We start from the raw sequence: 15,365 nt of genomic DNA, 5'->3' as shown, positions 1-15,365 counted from the left end.
GCGGCGCGCGGCGGGCGGCGGCGGCGGCGGTGGGGTGGGAAGTGGTGGCGGGGTGCGTCGGCGAGGAGAGAACAGAGAGTAACGGGCGGGGGGTACGGGCCGTTAGGTAGTGTCCTCTTTGCCGTCCGCCCTTTTGCCTCTTTGTTGTCTGCTGGCAGACGGCAAAGAGGTGGGTCGTTAAGTTTTTTCCAAACGGGCGGGGGTGGGGGCCACCTCTCTCTTTGCCGTCCGCCAGCGGACGGCAAAGATTTTTTGCCGTCTGCCAGCAGACGGCAAAGAGCCCGCGGACGGCAAAGAGGTTCTTTGTCGTCTGCCATTTCTTTGCCGTCTGCTTTTGGGTAGCTGATGGCAAAGAGCTTCTTTGCCGTCCGCTAGCTGACGGCAAAGAGCTGGCGGATGGCAAAGTAGCTGATTCCAGTAGTGTTGGACCCATGACAAGAGCCCAAACAAAGGCTATCGAAGATAAGGTGAATTCGCTCCTTTCTGAACTACTACTTTCGACACATGAGACATGGTTACTACCTCAAACGGAAACAGTATGTGTGCTTAGGTACTTGGAGGATAACCATGGAACATCTACATCCATTGGACAAGACAGCGAGGACACCAAGTGTGAAGGACAAGAAGAAGGATTGTCGAAGAAACTACAGCCACCTGACGTCCGGTCGGGACCGGACGTCCGACGCCTGAAGCTCAACATGCCCGAGTCCCAGCCAACACAGGCTACAGCGAGCGGACATCCGGCCAGGACCGGACGACCGGCCACACCCTCCAGCGAGCGGACGACCGACAAGGTCCCGACGTCCGGGGACTCCGCACCCGAGCCAAAATTAACGAAAGTCCGAAGCCACCGCACGTCCGGCGCATCCTTCATAGAACGGATTTAGTGGAAGTCTGACGACTCCGGACGTCCGGTCCCCCGTGAGCCACCGGACGACCGGTCCCCAGCGGATGTCCGGTACCTGTCTGCGCATAGTTTCGGGCCGAAGCCCAGGTACCCTTTCACTTCGCCCCTCTTTGCACTAAGACTAAAAATAGACCTCTCCATCCTCCTAGTCAGGGTTAGCAAAGGATTAGCTCATGTTTGTGTCAGAGCTTTTCTCATCCACTTGGTTACCTTCTCCTAGGAGATCGCGCCTCCACCGGAGAAGATCCTTCCAAGCGGATTCAAGACCCCCTCTTGGGTGGCCCCACCAAGACCTCACGGAGAAGAACTGGTTACCGTTTGTATCATCTGTTGTTGACTTTGTATCGTGTATCCCCCTTTGTGTTTCGAGGATCTAGCATATGTGTGACTATCTCTTGTTGGTTTAGTGATCTCTCTCGTGTTTTCCTTCGTTTCCCCCTCGTGTTCCTCGTGTTCTTCGTCGGGATTCGCCCCTTTCGTGAAAGATCGGCCACATAGGGTTCCACCCTACATCATCTTGGTATCATGAGCCAGGTTGATCACGATTTCGGAGCCTCCCCTCTTTGTTTTCTAGCTTGATTTTGTTGTTTTTTGTCCTAATCTGAAAATCCCCACCAAAAATAGCCCCAAATTTTTTTTGTGATTTGTTAGTGTGATGAAGTTTTGTTGGATTTGATCCATGGATTTGCTTTGCCTCGGGTGGATCTAGCTTTTCCCCAATCTTCCCCACTTTCCATCCACGAAATCGCTCGAATTTTTCCCCCAAAATTCTTCCCAAAAATCGCGCCCCGCATCCCACACTTTGCGTTGACCCCGACCCACCGGACGACCGTCAGTTTACTGGACGTCCGGAGCCCCTAGAACGACCGGACGTCCGTCACCCACCGGACGACCAGAACCAGTCGACAGAACCGAATCTATGGATTTCCGAGCCTCCCGAACGTCCGACGACCGGACGACCGCCACTTCCCGGACGTCTGCAAAACCCTGACGAAACTGAATTTCCACTGAAAATTTTTCAGCCACCGCACGCACTTCCTCATACACCTTCCTATACCACCGCCACTTCCGCATACCACCCCCATAGCCTGTCCGCTACTCACCTTCGACGATTTTGACATGTCTTGGTCTTGGAGAATTTGAGTTGTGGTAACCATGTCCTTTTGTATTTCGGCTATCTAGATACGGTTCGACATCGACATCACTACCGCTCATCTTCGCCACGGACTACTACGAGCGACTACACCATTGTGGTATCAACCTCACCTTGGTATCATATTGGTATCGTGATATCCACATACTTATTGCATTTGCATCGATAACCCCATAGCCTTACTTTTGCGTCACTTACCCATCGAGACTAGCCTTTGAGTATTGCCGGCAACGTGACTTGTGCACACTAGTGATCATACTTCCCATAGCATACATACCATATCATCGTGGTGCATATCTTGGTATCATCTCTTGTGCACAAAGTTGTCATCGCATACACAATTGCTATCTTGGTTCGTGAAGCATTGCATGAGAAAAGAGCTCAAATAACAAGGAGCCAAACAAGCTTTTAAGCAAACGGGAAAGATAAGCAAAGAGCTTATAAGCAAGAACCATAGCATCATACAACATTAAGATTCTCATACTCGATCATATTGGATCATATCATAGAAACATCATACATATAGCATACTTTGGATAGATATCTTTGCATTTTTGCTTAGTAGGTTGTGCACATGTTCGTATCCGCCTATTGTGCAATCGTGCTAGCATCTCTCTAGTGTTGTGCAACAAGAGAATCTTGGTGGATTCCACATTTTGGCTCACCTTTGGTTGCACAACCCCACATTATCTATTTGCATGTTTGTTTCCGTGTACCTTATCTTGCTATTGGTCTACTTGTTGCATTTGCAAATTTGCATATGTGTGACTATCTCTTGTTGGTTTAGTGATCTCTCTCGTGTTTTCCTACGTTTCCCCCTCGTGTTCCTCGTGTTCTTCGTCGGGATTCGCTCCTTTCGTGAAAGATCGGCCATATAGGGTTCCACCCTACATCATTGGAGTTCTTAAGTAATATGATTAACTGAACTTTAATTTATCATGAACTTAGTACCTGATAGTATTTTGCATGCCTATGTTGTTGTAGATCAATGGCTCGTGCTACTGTTCCTTTGAATTTTAATGTGTTCCTAGAGAAAGCTAAGTTGAAATATGATGGTAGCAACAACACGGACTGGGTTCGTAACTTGAGGATTATCCTCATTGCTGCACAGAAGAATTACGTCCTGGAAGCACCACTAGGTGCAAGACCCGTTGCAGGAGCAACACTGGATGTAATGAACGTCTGGCAGAGCAAAGCTGATGACTACTCTATAGGTTAGTGTGCCATGCTTTACAACTTAGAATCGGAACTTCAACGACGTTTTGAACGTCATGGAGCATATGAGATGTTCCAGGAGTTGAAGTTAATATTTCAAGCAAATGCCCGAATTGAGAGATATGAAGTCTCCAATAAATTCTATAGCTGCAAGATGGAGGAGAATAGTTCTATCAATGAACATATACTCAGAATGTCTGGGTACCACAACCACTTGACTCAACTGGGAGTTAATCTTCCTGATGATAGTGTCATTGACAGAGTTCTTCAATCACTCCCACCAAGCTACAAAAGCTTCATGATGAACTATAATATGCATGGGATGGATAAGACACTTCCTGAGCTCTTAGTGATGCTAAAGAATGCGGAGGTAGAAATCAAGAAGGGGCATCAAGTGTTGATGGTTAACAAGACCACTAGTTTCAAGAAGAAGGGCAAGGGGAAGAAGGGGAACTTCAAGAAGAACGCCAAGCAAGTTGTTGTTCAAGTGAAGAAGCCAAGTCTGGACCTAAGCCTGAGACTGAGTGCTTCTACTGCAAAGGGACTGGTCACTGGAAGCGGAACTGCCCCAAGTATTTGGCGGATAAGAAGGATGGCAAAGTCAAAGGTATATTTGATATACATGTTATTAATGTGTACCTTACTAATGCTCATAGTAGCGCCTAGGTATCTGATACTGGTTATGTTGCTCATATTGGCAACTCGAAACAGGAGCTAAAGATTAAGCGAAGATTGGCTAAGGACAAGGTGATGATGCACGTGGGAAATGGTTCAAAAGTCGATGTGATCGCCGTCGGGACGCTACCTCTACATATACCTTCGGGGTTAGTTTTAGACCTGCATAATTGTTATTTGGTGCTAGCATTAAGCATGAACATTATATCTGGATCTTGTTTGATGCGAGACGGTTATTCATTTAAATCAGAGAATAATGGTTGTTCTATTTATATGAGTAATATATTTTATGGTCATGCGCCCTTGATGAGTGGTCTATTTTTGTTGAATCTCGATAGTATTCATACACATATTCATAATATTGAAGCCAAAAGATGCAAAGTTGATAATGATAGTGCAACTTATTTGTGGCACGCCGTTTGGGTCATACTGGTGTAAAGCGCATGAAGAAACTCCATACTGATGGACTTTTGGAATCACTTGATTATGAATCACTTGGTACTTGTGAACCATGCCTCATGGGCAAGATGACTAAAACTCTGTTCTTCGGAACAATGGAGCAAGCTATAGACTTATTTGAAATAATACATACAGATGTATGCGGTCCGATGAGTGTTGAGGCTTGCGGCAAGTATCGTTATTTTCTGACCTTCACAGATGATTTGAGCAGATATGGGTACATCTACTTAATGAAACACAAGTCTGAAACATTTGAAAAGTTCAAAGAATTTCAGAGTAAAGTGGAGAACAATTGTAACAAGAAAATAAAGTCTCTACGATCTGATCGCGGAGGCGAATAATTGAGTTACGAGTTTGGCCTTCATTTAAAACAATGTGGAATAGTTTCATAACTCACGCCACCTGCAACACCACAGCGTAATGGTGTGTCTGAACATCATAACCGTACTTTATTAGATATGATGTGATTTATTATGTCTCTTACCGATTTACCACTATCATTTTGGGGTTATGCATTAGAGACTGTTGCATTCACGCTAAATAGGGCACCGTCTAAATCCGTTGAGACGACACCGTATGAAGTGTGGTTTAGCAAGAAACCTAAGCTGTCGTTTCTTAAAGTTTGGGGTTGCAATGCTTATGTGAAAAAGCTTCAGCCTAATAAGTTTGAACCCAAATTGGAGAAGTGCGTCTTCATAGGATACCCAAAAGAAACTGTTGGGTACACCTTCTATCACAGATCCGAAGGCAAGATTTTTGTTGCTAAGAATGGGTCCTTTCGAGAGAAGGAGTTTCTCTCAAAAGAAGTGAGTGGGAGGAAAGTAGAACTTGATGAGGTAATTGTACCTTCTCCCGAATTTGAAAGTAGTTCATCACAGAAATTAGTTCGAGTGATGCCTACACCAATTAGTGAGGAAGCTAATGATAATGATCATGAAACTTCGGATCAAGTTACTACCGAACCTCGTAGGTCAACCAGAGCACGTTCCGCACTAGAGTGGTATGGTAATCTTGTTCTGGAAGTCATGTTAGTAGACCATGACAAACCTACGAAATGAGGAAGTAATGATGAGCCTAGATTCCGAGAAATGGCTTGAGGCCATGAAATCTGAGCTGGGATCCGTGTATGAGAACAAAGTGTGGACTTTGTTTGACTTGCCCGATGATCGGCAAGCCATAGAGAACAAATGGATCTTCAAGAAGAAGACTGACGCTGACGGTAATGTTAATGTCTACAAAGCTCGACTTATTGCGAAAGGTTTTCGACAAGTTCAAGGAGTTGACTACGATGAGACCTTATCACCCATAGCGATGCTTAAGTCTGTCCGAATCATGTTAGCAATTGCCACATTTTATGAAATCTGGCAAATGGATGTCAAAATTGCATTCCTTAATGGATTTGTTAAAGAAGAGTTCTATATGATGCAACCAGAAGGTTTTCTCAATCCTAAAGGTGCTAACAAAGTGTGCATGCCCCAGCGATCCATCTATGGACTGGTGCAAGCATCTCGGAGTTGGACTATACGCTTTGATGAGTTGATCAAAGCATATAGTTTTATACATACTTGCAGTGAAGCCTGTATCTACAAGAAAGTGAGTGGGAGCACTACAGCCTTTCTGATAAGTATATGTGAATGAAATATTGTTGATCGGAAATGATGTAGAATTTTCTGGAAAGGATAAAGGAGTATTTGAAAGAAGTTTTTCAAAGAAAGACCTCGGTAAAGCTGCTTACAAATTGGGCATCAAGATCTATAGAGATAGATCAAGACGCTTGATAAGATTTTTTTTCAATAAGTACATACCTTGACAAGATTTTGAAGTAGTTCAAAATGGAACATTTAAAGAAGGAGTTATTGCTTGTATTGCAAGGTGCAAAGTTGAGTAAGACTCAAAACTTAACCACGGCAGAAAATAGAAAGAGAATGAAAGGCATTCCCTATGCCTCAGCCATAGGTTCTATAAAGTATGCTATGCTGTGTACCAGACCTATTGTGTACCTTGCCACGAGTTTGGCAAGGGGTACTATAGTGATCAAGGAGTGGATCACTGGACAGCAGTCAAAGTTATCCTTAGTTACCTAAGAGGACTAAGGAAATATTTCTCGGTTATGGAGGTGATAAAGAGTTACGTCGATGCAAGCTTCTACACCGATCCGGATGACTCTGAGTCTCAATCTGGATACATATTGAAAGTGGGAGCAATTAGCTAGAGTAGCTCCATGCAAAGCATTGTAGACATAGAAAATTTGCAAAATACATACGGCTGTGAATGTGGCAGACCCGTTGACTAAACTTCTCTCACAAGCAAAACATGATCACAACTTAGTACTCTTTGGGTGTTAATCACATAGCGATGTGAACTGGATTATTGACTCTAGTAAACCCTTTGGGTGTTAGTCACATGGCGATGTGAACTAATCACATAAAGATGTGAACTATTGGTGTTAAATCACGTGACGATGTGAACTGGATTATTGACTCTAGTGCAAGTGGGAGACTGAAGGAAATATGTCTTAGAGGCAATAATAAAGATGTTATTTATATTTTCTTATATCATGATAAATGTTTATTATTCATGCTAGAATTTTATTAACCGAAAACTTGATAGATGTGTGAATACATAGACAAAACAAAGTGTCCCTAGGATGCCTCTACTTGACTAGCTCGTTAATCAAGGATGGTTAAGTTTCCTGGCCATAGTCATGTGTTGTCATTTGATGAACGGGGTCACATAATTAGGAGAATGATGTGATGGACAAGACCCATCCGTTAGCTTAGCATAATGATCATTAAGTTTTACTGCTATTGCTTTCTTCATGACTTATACATATTCCTTTGACTATGAGATTTTGCAACTCCCGAATACCAGAGGAACACCTTATGTGTTATCAAACGTCGCAACGTAACTGGGTGATTATAAAGATGCTCTGCAGGTGTCTCCGAAGGTGTTTGTTGGGTTGGCATAGAACAGGATTGGGATTTGTCACTCCGAGTATCGGAGAGGTATCTCTAGGCCCTCTCGGTAATGCACATCACTATAATCCTTGCAAGCAATGTGACTAATGAGTTAGTTACGGGATGATGCATTACGGAATGAGTAAAGAGACTTTCCAGTAACGATATTGAACTAGGTATGAGGATACCGATGATCGAATCTCAGGCAAGTAACATACCGATGACAAAGGGAATAACGTATGTTGTCATAAGGTTTGACCGATAAAGATCTTCGTAGAATATGTAGGAACCAATATGGGCATCCAGGTTCCGCTATTGGTTATTGACCAGAGTGGTGTCTCGGTCATGTCTACATAGTTCTCGAACCCATATGGTCCGCACGCTTATCGTTCGTTGACGATATAGTACTATATGAGTTATGTATGTTGGTGACCGAATGTTGTTCAGAGTCCCGGATGAGATCATGGACATGATGAGGAGCTCCGGAATGGTCTGGAGGTAAAGATTGATATATAGGATGATATGGTTCGGCCAAGGGATGAAGCCCACGAGGCTTTAGGTCGGTGCAAAAGAAGTTTTGCTGAGGCCAGGGGGCCAAACGCTGGAGACCCTGGTGTCTGGCCCTGGGCCAGAAGATGAGGCCCATGGCATCTGGGCCAGACGCCAAGGAATGTGGCTTCTGGTCCTGAAAGTCCGAGTAGGACTCTTCCTTGCGGGCAAAACCGACTCTGAGTAGGCTTTTACTCCAAGTTTCGACCCCAGGGTCCAACATATAAATAGAGGGGTAGGGCTAGCACCAAAGACACATTAAGAAACACCAAGCCGTGTGCCGGCAACCCTGTCCCTCTAGTTTATCCTTCGTCATAGTTTTCGTTGTGCTTGGTGAAGCCCTGCGGAGATTGTTCTTCATCAACACCATCACCACGCTGTCGTGCTACCGGAACTCATCTACTACTTCGCCTGTCTTACTGGATCAAGAAGGCGAGGACGTCATCGAGCTGAACGTGTGCTGAACGCGGAGGTGTCATACTTTCGTTACTTGATCGGACGGATCGTGAAGGTGTACGACTACATCAACCACATTGATAAACGCTTCCGCTTTGCGTTCTTCAAGGGTATGAAGACACTCTCCCCTCTAGTTGATATGCTTCTCCTAGATAGATCTTGCATGATCGTAGGAAAAATTTGAATTACGTTTCCCAACAAGTGCAAGAATCTTTTTTCTACCGAAATGACAAACAGAGTAATGCGGTTCACGTCTCCATACTTTTGCGGTTCATTTACGCCTGATGTGAAGCGCACTTCACTTCTTCATCTGAGAAAAATTTACGTTCGACAAAAGAAATAATGAAGTTCACTTAAGTCACCGATGCAATGCGATTTTAAGTCTGAAGCAGTGCGTTCGGTTGCCTGATGCAGAACACACATCAATTTGTGCGTCGCGAAAAACAGAGTGTCCATATTTCGGTAAAAATTAAACTATTCTTAAAGCGTAAGGAACTAGAGAGTGTGTTCTACATGAAAAAGTTACTTCTCGTTGATAACTATTCAACGGTGTATAATTTGGATCATTCAAACCAGTGGTTTGTAAAAATTTCGCAAAAAGGGCCGCTGCCACTCGTCGTCTGCCAACGGTTTTCAAAATTAACTTAAAACCGTAAGGAATATGAAAACAAATTCTACATATGAAAGTTGCGCCTCGACCATAGCATTTCAATGGAGTATCGCACACCTCGTTTCGACAAACGGTTAAAAACTGGAACGAAAACAATACAAAAAATTGCAAATTATTTGAAAAACCCCAATTTCGCGATTTACAAAATTTAAAATTCCTCTTAAATCGTAATGAATTAGAGAAAATAATACATATGAATAAGTTGCGCCTCGACGATATCTTTCCAACAATGTATCATTTGCTTCATTCCAACAAGCGGTTTAGAAAAAATCACGAAAAAACACTTGCTGCCACTCGTCATGCGCCGCACCATTCTCGAAACTGCTCTTAAACCGTGGTGAATCTCCAAAAAGATTCTACATTACAAAATTGTGCCTAATCCATAGCTTTCCAACGATATATTACACGTCTTGTTCGCGTACAGATTTTTGTGACGTGAAGTTCACTCGCCTGAGAAGTGCAGTTCTCTTGCTTCTATAAATGATGTGCACTTCCGTTGAGCGTGCAGTTCGGAAGTGTTAGCAGAATAACTATTCTGCTAATATTAGCAGAATAGATCATGTGAATCATGCGGATGTGGGATGATCTCCTACCTTTTTTTTGGTGGGACGATTTCCTACCAATGGATCGCTTAAAGGCAATTCGAGAGGAATTGGCGGGATTCTTCCTTGAAGAGGTCATAGCTATAACTGAAAAACATCATCGGGAAGTGGAACTGGATGTTGGTAATTAGATATTAGGGATCGAAGGTAAGATATGTTATTTGTATATATGCATGAACGTGTATATATGTACGAAAACTTGTATACAAAGCGGGGGGAAACTTGTTGTTCGATCAAGCACGGAGAAAGAGGTCACTTCTCTCTCTCTCTCTCTCTCTCTATATATATATATATATATATATATATATATATATATATATATTCATGATGATGTTGTGTAACGGTTCCTTCATTGCTATTAGTAGCTCACGTTGAGTTGGATGGAAAACATAAAATAAAAATGAAACCCCTCGCTTTAAAACCCCCAAACCCCTCCTTTGACAAAACAAAAGCACGGCCTTTTAGTCCCGATTGGTCTTACCAACCAGGACTAAAGGTCCTCCTGCCCGAGCGCTGTGAAGCGGCCACGTGGAGTCTCTTTAATCCCGGTTCGTAACACAACTGGGACTAAAAGTGGGGGCCTTTAGTCCCGATTTCAGAACCAGGACCGGGACTAATGCCCTGTTTCCTACTAGTGAAGAGGGAGAAGAAACAAGTTGTGCATGAGGCTTCAGAGCCAAAGACGGCGTAGCCGTCTAGTACGCGTGTGTGCGCTTGTGCCACCGGTCGTACCAAGCGTCGCCGCCTCTGCCTGGCAAAGTACTTCACCCTCGTGCTTTTAGATGAGGAGAGAGAGAAGAAAACATCCAGAAACACGCCCAGAAGGTAGAACCCTAGCCTGCACAAGGTTTTAGAGAGGGAATTGATCCAAGGACTCCCCCGCCGCAACCAGTGGTGAATCTAGGCAGAAAATAGAGGGTGGGCTAAAAGTTTATACAAGCCTGCATCATGCAAATACATGTTGGGTTGGGCTAGCATGTGGCTGAGTTGAACCTTGAGACTAGTAATAAAAAACTCGTTTTCAGTGCTGGAGGGGGGGGGGGGGCTCAAGCCTGTTAAAGCACCCCTAGTAGATTCGCCCTTGGCCGCAACCACTCATCAAGAGGAGATCATGGCCATCCCATCTTCATCTCATTGTAATACAGTAGTTGGTATGAATTTACTTTTTTGCAATCGCCATGTTCATCTTGATCCACCACGCGATGTTTGAACCCCCGATGTGTTATGTTAATAATCTTTTTGATGTTGAGTGAAGTCAGCCATCCAACATATGCCTCCTTTTGACGGAAGGTTATTGCTGCTAACGTGAAGGCCAGTCAAGGAGGTAGGTTAGTGACACGGCCGACCATCCTTCTACCTGGATCATTGTAGCACGGGACGAATGAAGACCGCTTTTAATTGTGCCCACGGGGGATCCTTAATTATCATCTAGTAATTGGAGTGGGGGAAAATGGTAGTGGCGTATGCACGTATCTGTACTTGACTCCGCCCACAAAGAGATACAAATAAAGTGGCTTAAGAATCCGACGTAGAATTATGCGTAGGCATCAGTCGTGTTAGCTACATACTTGTGCGGAAACCGGACTCGTTAGGAACGCTTCAGTCCGGTCGATTACAACAACTATTACTGAACTCTGCAGAAGAGAAAGCCTATATATGTATGCGCGGCTAGCTCTCACTTGTCACGGACGGCATATCACCTCATCTCTCTCGGGTTAGCTAGCTCAATGACCACTCTATCATCATCATCATCATCTGCCCTCATTTCTATCATCGTAGTACTACTACTGCTAGTATTACCACCAGCCATCTCGGCTTCTTCTCCAACGATGACCAATGGTCGCGCCGGCAGCGACACTGACCTTGCCGCGCTGCTGGCTTTCAAAGCCAAGGTCTCCGACCCAGGTGGCGTCTTGTCCGGCAACTGGACAGCTGGTACGTCCTTCTGCCACTGGGTTGGTGTCTCGTGCAGCCGGCGCAGGCAGCGCGTCACTGCTGTTGAGCTACCGGACGTTTCCCTATATGGATCTCTTGCTCCTCATCTTGGTAACCTCTCCTTCCTCTCTGTGCTAAACCTCAATAATACCAACCTCACCGGGTCAATTCCCAACGAGATTGGAAGACTGCATCGCCTCAAGTTTTTATATCTTGGGTGCAATAGCCTGTCAGGTAGCATCCCTACTAGCATAGGAAACCTAACAAGGCTTCAAGTTCTTGCCCTATATCTTAACCATCTCTCTGGTTCAATTCCGGCAGAGCTACAGAACCTACACAGTCTTGGCAATTTGAATCTCTTCGGGAATTACCTTAGTGGCTCAATACCAAGTAATCTATTCAACAATACTTCTTTATTAAGTTTTCTGAACTTTGGCAACAACAGCTTGACAGGGCCAATACCATATAGCATTGGCTCCTTGCAGATCCTCGAGTTCTTTAGCGTACAAGCCAATACTCTTACTGGACCGGTGCCTCCAGCAATCTTCAACATGTCTAAACTATATTTTATCAGTTTCGCTTTAAACTACAACTTAACAGGTTCAATCCCCAACAACCAAAGTTTTAGTCTCCCGGTGCTAGAAGAAATCGAAATCCAAGGTAATAGTTTCACAGGTCAGATTCCATTGGGCTTTGCATCTTGTCCATACCTCCAAACTCTTTCCCTTGGCGAGAACTCATTTGAAGGTGTTGTTCCAACATGGTTGGCCAAACTGACTCAACTCAGCTTCCTATTCCTCAATGATAACGACCTTGTCGGTACAATACCTGTTGTACTTGGCAACATGACTTCTCTAAGTGTTCTAGAACTGGGATCATGCAATTTGATCGGGCCCATTCCGGTAGAAATTGGACAGCTAGGTCAACTCTCAGTCTTGATTATTGGATATAATCAACTAACTGGATCCATTCCAGCTTCTCTTGGTAACTTATCTGAATTAGCATTCCTAGAATTGGAAAAAAATCTGTTGGTCGGACAGGTGCCTACAACAATTGGAAACATGCACTCTTTGGAGCATTTTGATATTTCAAGAAATCGCCTAAAGGGAGATCTCAACTTCTTGTCCATGTTTACAAAGTTTAGAAAGCTCCGGGTGCTTGCCATCAATTCGAATAATTTCACTGGTTGTAGCCTCCCTGACTATGTAGGAAATCTATCGAGCCAGCTGCAAATATTTTTGGCGAGTGAAATCAACTTAGTTGGGGAAATTCCACCAACGATTTCAAATTTAACCGGTCTCACTACGATAGATCTTTCAATAAACCAGTTGCACAGCGTAATTCCACAATCCATCATGATGATGGAGAATCTACAGTGGCTTGAGCTCGATACAAATAACTTGTTTGGCCCCATCCCATCTCAGATTACAATGCTAAAAAATCTAGAAGCTTTGGTCCTGTACGACAATGAATTCACTGGTTCCATACCAGATTACATTGGTAACCTCAGCAGGTTAGAACACCTAGTGTTATCTGGTAACCAGTTATCATCCACTATACCACCAAGTTTGTTTCATCTTGATAGTCTCCTTCAGCTAGATCTATCTCAAAACCTTTTGAATGGCACATTGCCAGTTGACATAGGCTATTTGAAACAAATTAATCACATTGATATCTCTACCAACCATTTGGTCGGTAGCCTCCCAGATTCAATTGGACAACTCCAAATGATATCCTTCTTTAACATATCACACAATTCGTTTGGTAATTCGATTCCTAACTCTTTTGCCAAACTAACCAGCTTGCAAACTTTGGACTTATCCCATAACCACATCTCTGGTACCATCCCAAAGTACCTAGCCAATTTTACTATCCTCACAAGTCTGAACCTCTCTTACAATAACCTACAAGGACAGATACCCGAAGGAGGTGTTTTCTCAAACATCAGCCTGCAATCCTTGATGGGGAACTCGGGGCTATGTGGTGCTTCAGCTTTTGGATTTTCACGGTGTCCACGTAACACTACCCAAGGAAAAAGCGACCACATGCTGAAAATTTTGCTCCCTACAGTCATCGTAGTAACTGGAGTTGTGGCTTTATGCATATATGCAATGATCAAAAAGAAAATTAAGAGGCATCAAGGGATGACAGTGTCTGCTGGCATGGTTAGCCATCAGTTGGTCTCCTACCATGACCTTGTTCGTGCCACTCAAAATTTTAGCGAGAGCAACTTGTTGGGGTCTGGAAGCTTTGGAAAAGTTTTTAAGGGCCAACTAAGCAATGGTGTGGTGGTTGCAATAAAGGTTCTTGACATGCAGTTGGAACAAGCCATTAGAAGCTTCGATGCCGAGTGTGGTGTGCTACGCATGATGCGCCACCGCAACTTGATAAAGATTCTCAACACCTGCTCCAACCTTGATTTCAGAGCGTTGGTGCTGCCATACATGCCCAATGGCAGCTTAGAAATGCTCCTTCACTACTCTGGAGGCACAAGGAACTTGGGGTTCCTTGAGAGGTTGGGCATCTTGCTCGACGTGTCCATGGCAATGGAGTATCTGCACCATGAGCACCACCAGGTGATCTTGCACTGTGACCTGAAGCCAAGCAATGTGTTGTTCGACAAGGACATGACGGCACATGTTGTAGACTTTGGCATCGCAAGGCTGTTACTTGGTGATAATAGCTCCGTGATTTATTCGAGCATGCCCGGAACTGTTGGCTACATGGCACCAGGTTTGTAAATGGTACATTAATTTCACTTTTAATTAATTATGTTTAATCCGTCATGATTTAATGTTTTGTTTATAAATTAATTCCATGTCGTGCCAGAAAATAATTTAATTCCATGTCCGTGAGCAGAGTATGGGTCCATTGGAAGAGCATCGAGAAAGAGCGATGTCTTCAGCTACGGAATCATGCTACTTGAAGTCTTGACTGGAAGGAGACCCACAGATGCATTTTTTGTTGGAGATCTCAGCCTCAGAAAGTGGGTGCTTGAGGCGTTTCCTAGGGAGGTTGTCAATGTCGTGGATGACCAGTTACTATGTGGCTCTTCTTCGAGTGTCAGCTTGGAAGGCTTTCTTGTGCCGGTGTTTGAGCTGGGCTTGCTCTGCTCCAGCGACTCGCTTGACGAGAGGATGACAATGAGCGACATTGTTGTGAGGTTGAAGAAGATTAAAGTGGAGTACACCAAAGGGACAACATGAGCATAGAGCAGCAAGGAGCGCCGCCCCATGAGTGAATTGTCAGGAAAAAAAAAAGGAACATCAGTGGGCATGCACCGAGCGTTGTCCCCCGACGCGTCTTGTGTCGGTGCTGCCGTTTCTGTTGAAATTATTAGTACTTGTAATAACCTTGCCTTAGTTTCAAAACGGTTCTTTAATTGAGTTGTCATAATGTGGGCGTAGGCTATGTGTATAAGCCATGCTCCCTCCACACTCTATCCTGTCATGCTGGACTGCAACTTGTGATAAGCAGACAGAGACAGGTGATAGGGGCATCACCTTCGTTGCTTTTTTTCCGAAAAGGGGATGCCCCGGCCTCTGCATCAGAATGATGCATACGGCCTTCTTATTAAACAAATAAATATGTTCCAAACAGGTCTGAAAGTCTAAAAGTCTAAAAGTCTAAAAGGTGTTTGATCGTCTCATTCCGATCACAGAAACTACACCTAGTAGGGCCTGTCCAATTACGCTTTGTCAAGTTGTCCTTGGTTAAAATAACTTGTTTATGGACAAACCACATAAACACTTTTATTTTCAAAGGAATTTTGACAGCCCAAACATGC

At 44.1% G+C, this 15,365-nt stretch overlaps 1 protein-coding gene across 1 annotated transcript; it reads left to right on the top strand.

The window, feature by feature from the left end:
- The first annotated feature begins 11,343 nt into the window (after positions 1 to 11,343).
- Positions 11,344 to 15,119, top strand: LOC119287233 (probable LRR receptor-like serine/threonine-protein kinase At3g47570). The gene is made up of 2 exons (XM_037566758.1): positions 11,344 to 14,311; positions 14,438 to 15,119. The coding sequence occupies exons 1-2, from the start codon at positions 11,371 to 11,373 to the stop codon at positions 14,782 to 14,784; spliced, it is 3,288 nt and encodes a 1,095-aa protein (XP_037422655.1). The 5' UTR covers positions 11,344 to 11,370; the 3' UTR covers positions 14,785 to 15,119.
- The last annotated feature ends 246 nt before the right edge of the window (positions 15,120 to 15,365 follow it).

This window comes from Triticum dicoccoides, chromosome 4A (genome assembly GCF_002162155.2).
Source record: "Triticum dicoccoides isolate Atlit2015 ecotype Zavitan chromosome 4A, WEW_v2.0, whole genome shotgun sequence".
NCBI classification, from domain to species: domain Eukaryota; kingdom Viridiplantae; phylum Streptophyta; class Magnoliopsida; order Poales; family Poaceae; genus Triticum; species Triticum dicoccoides.
This window is presented reverse-complemented; position numbering and strand designations above follow the sequence as displayed.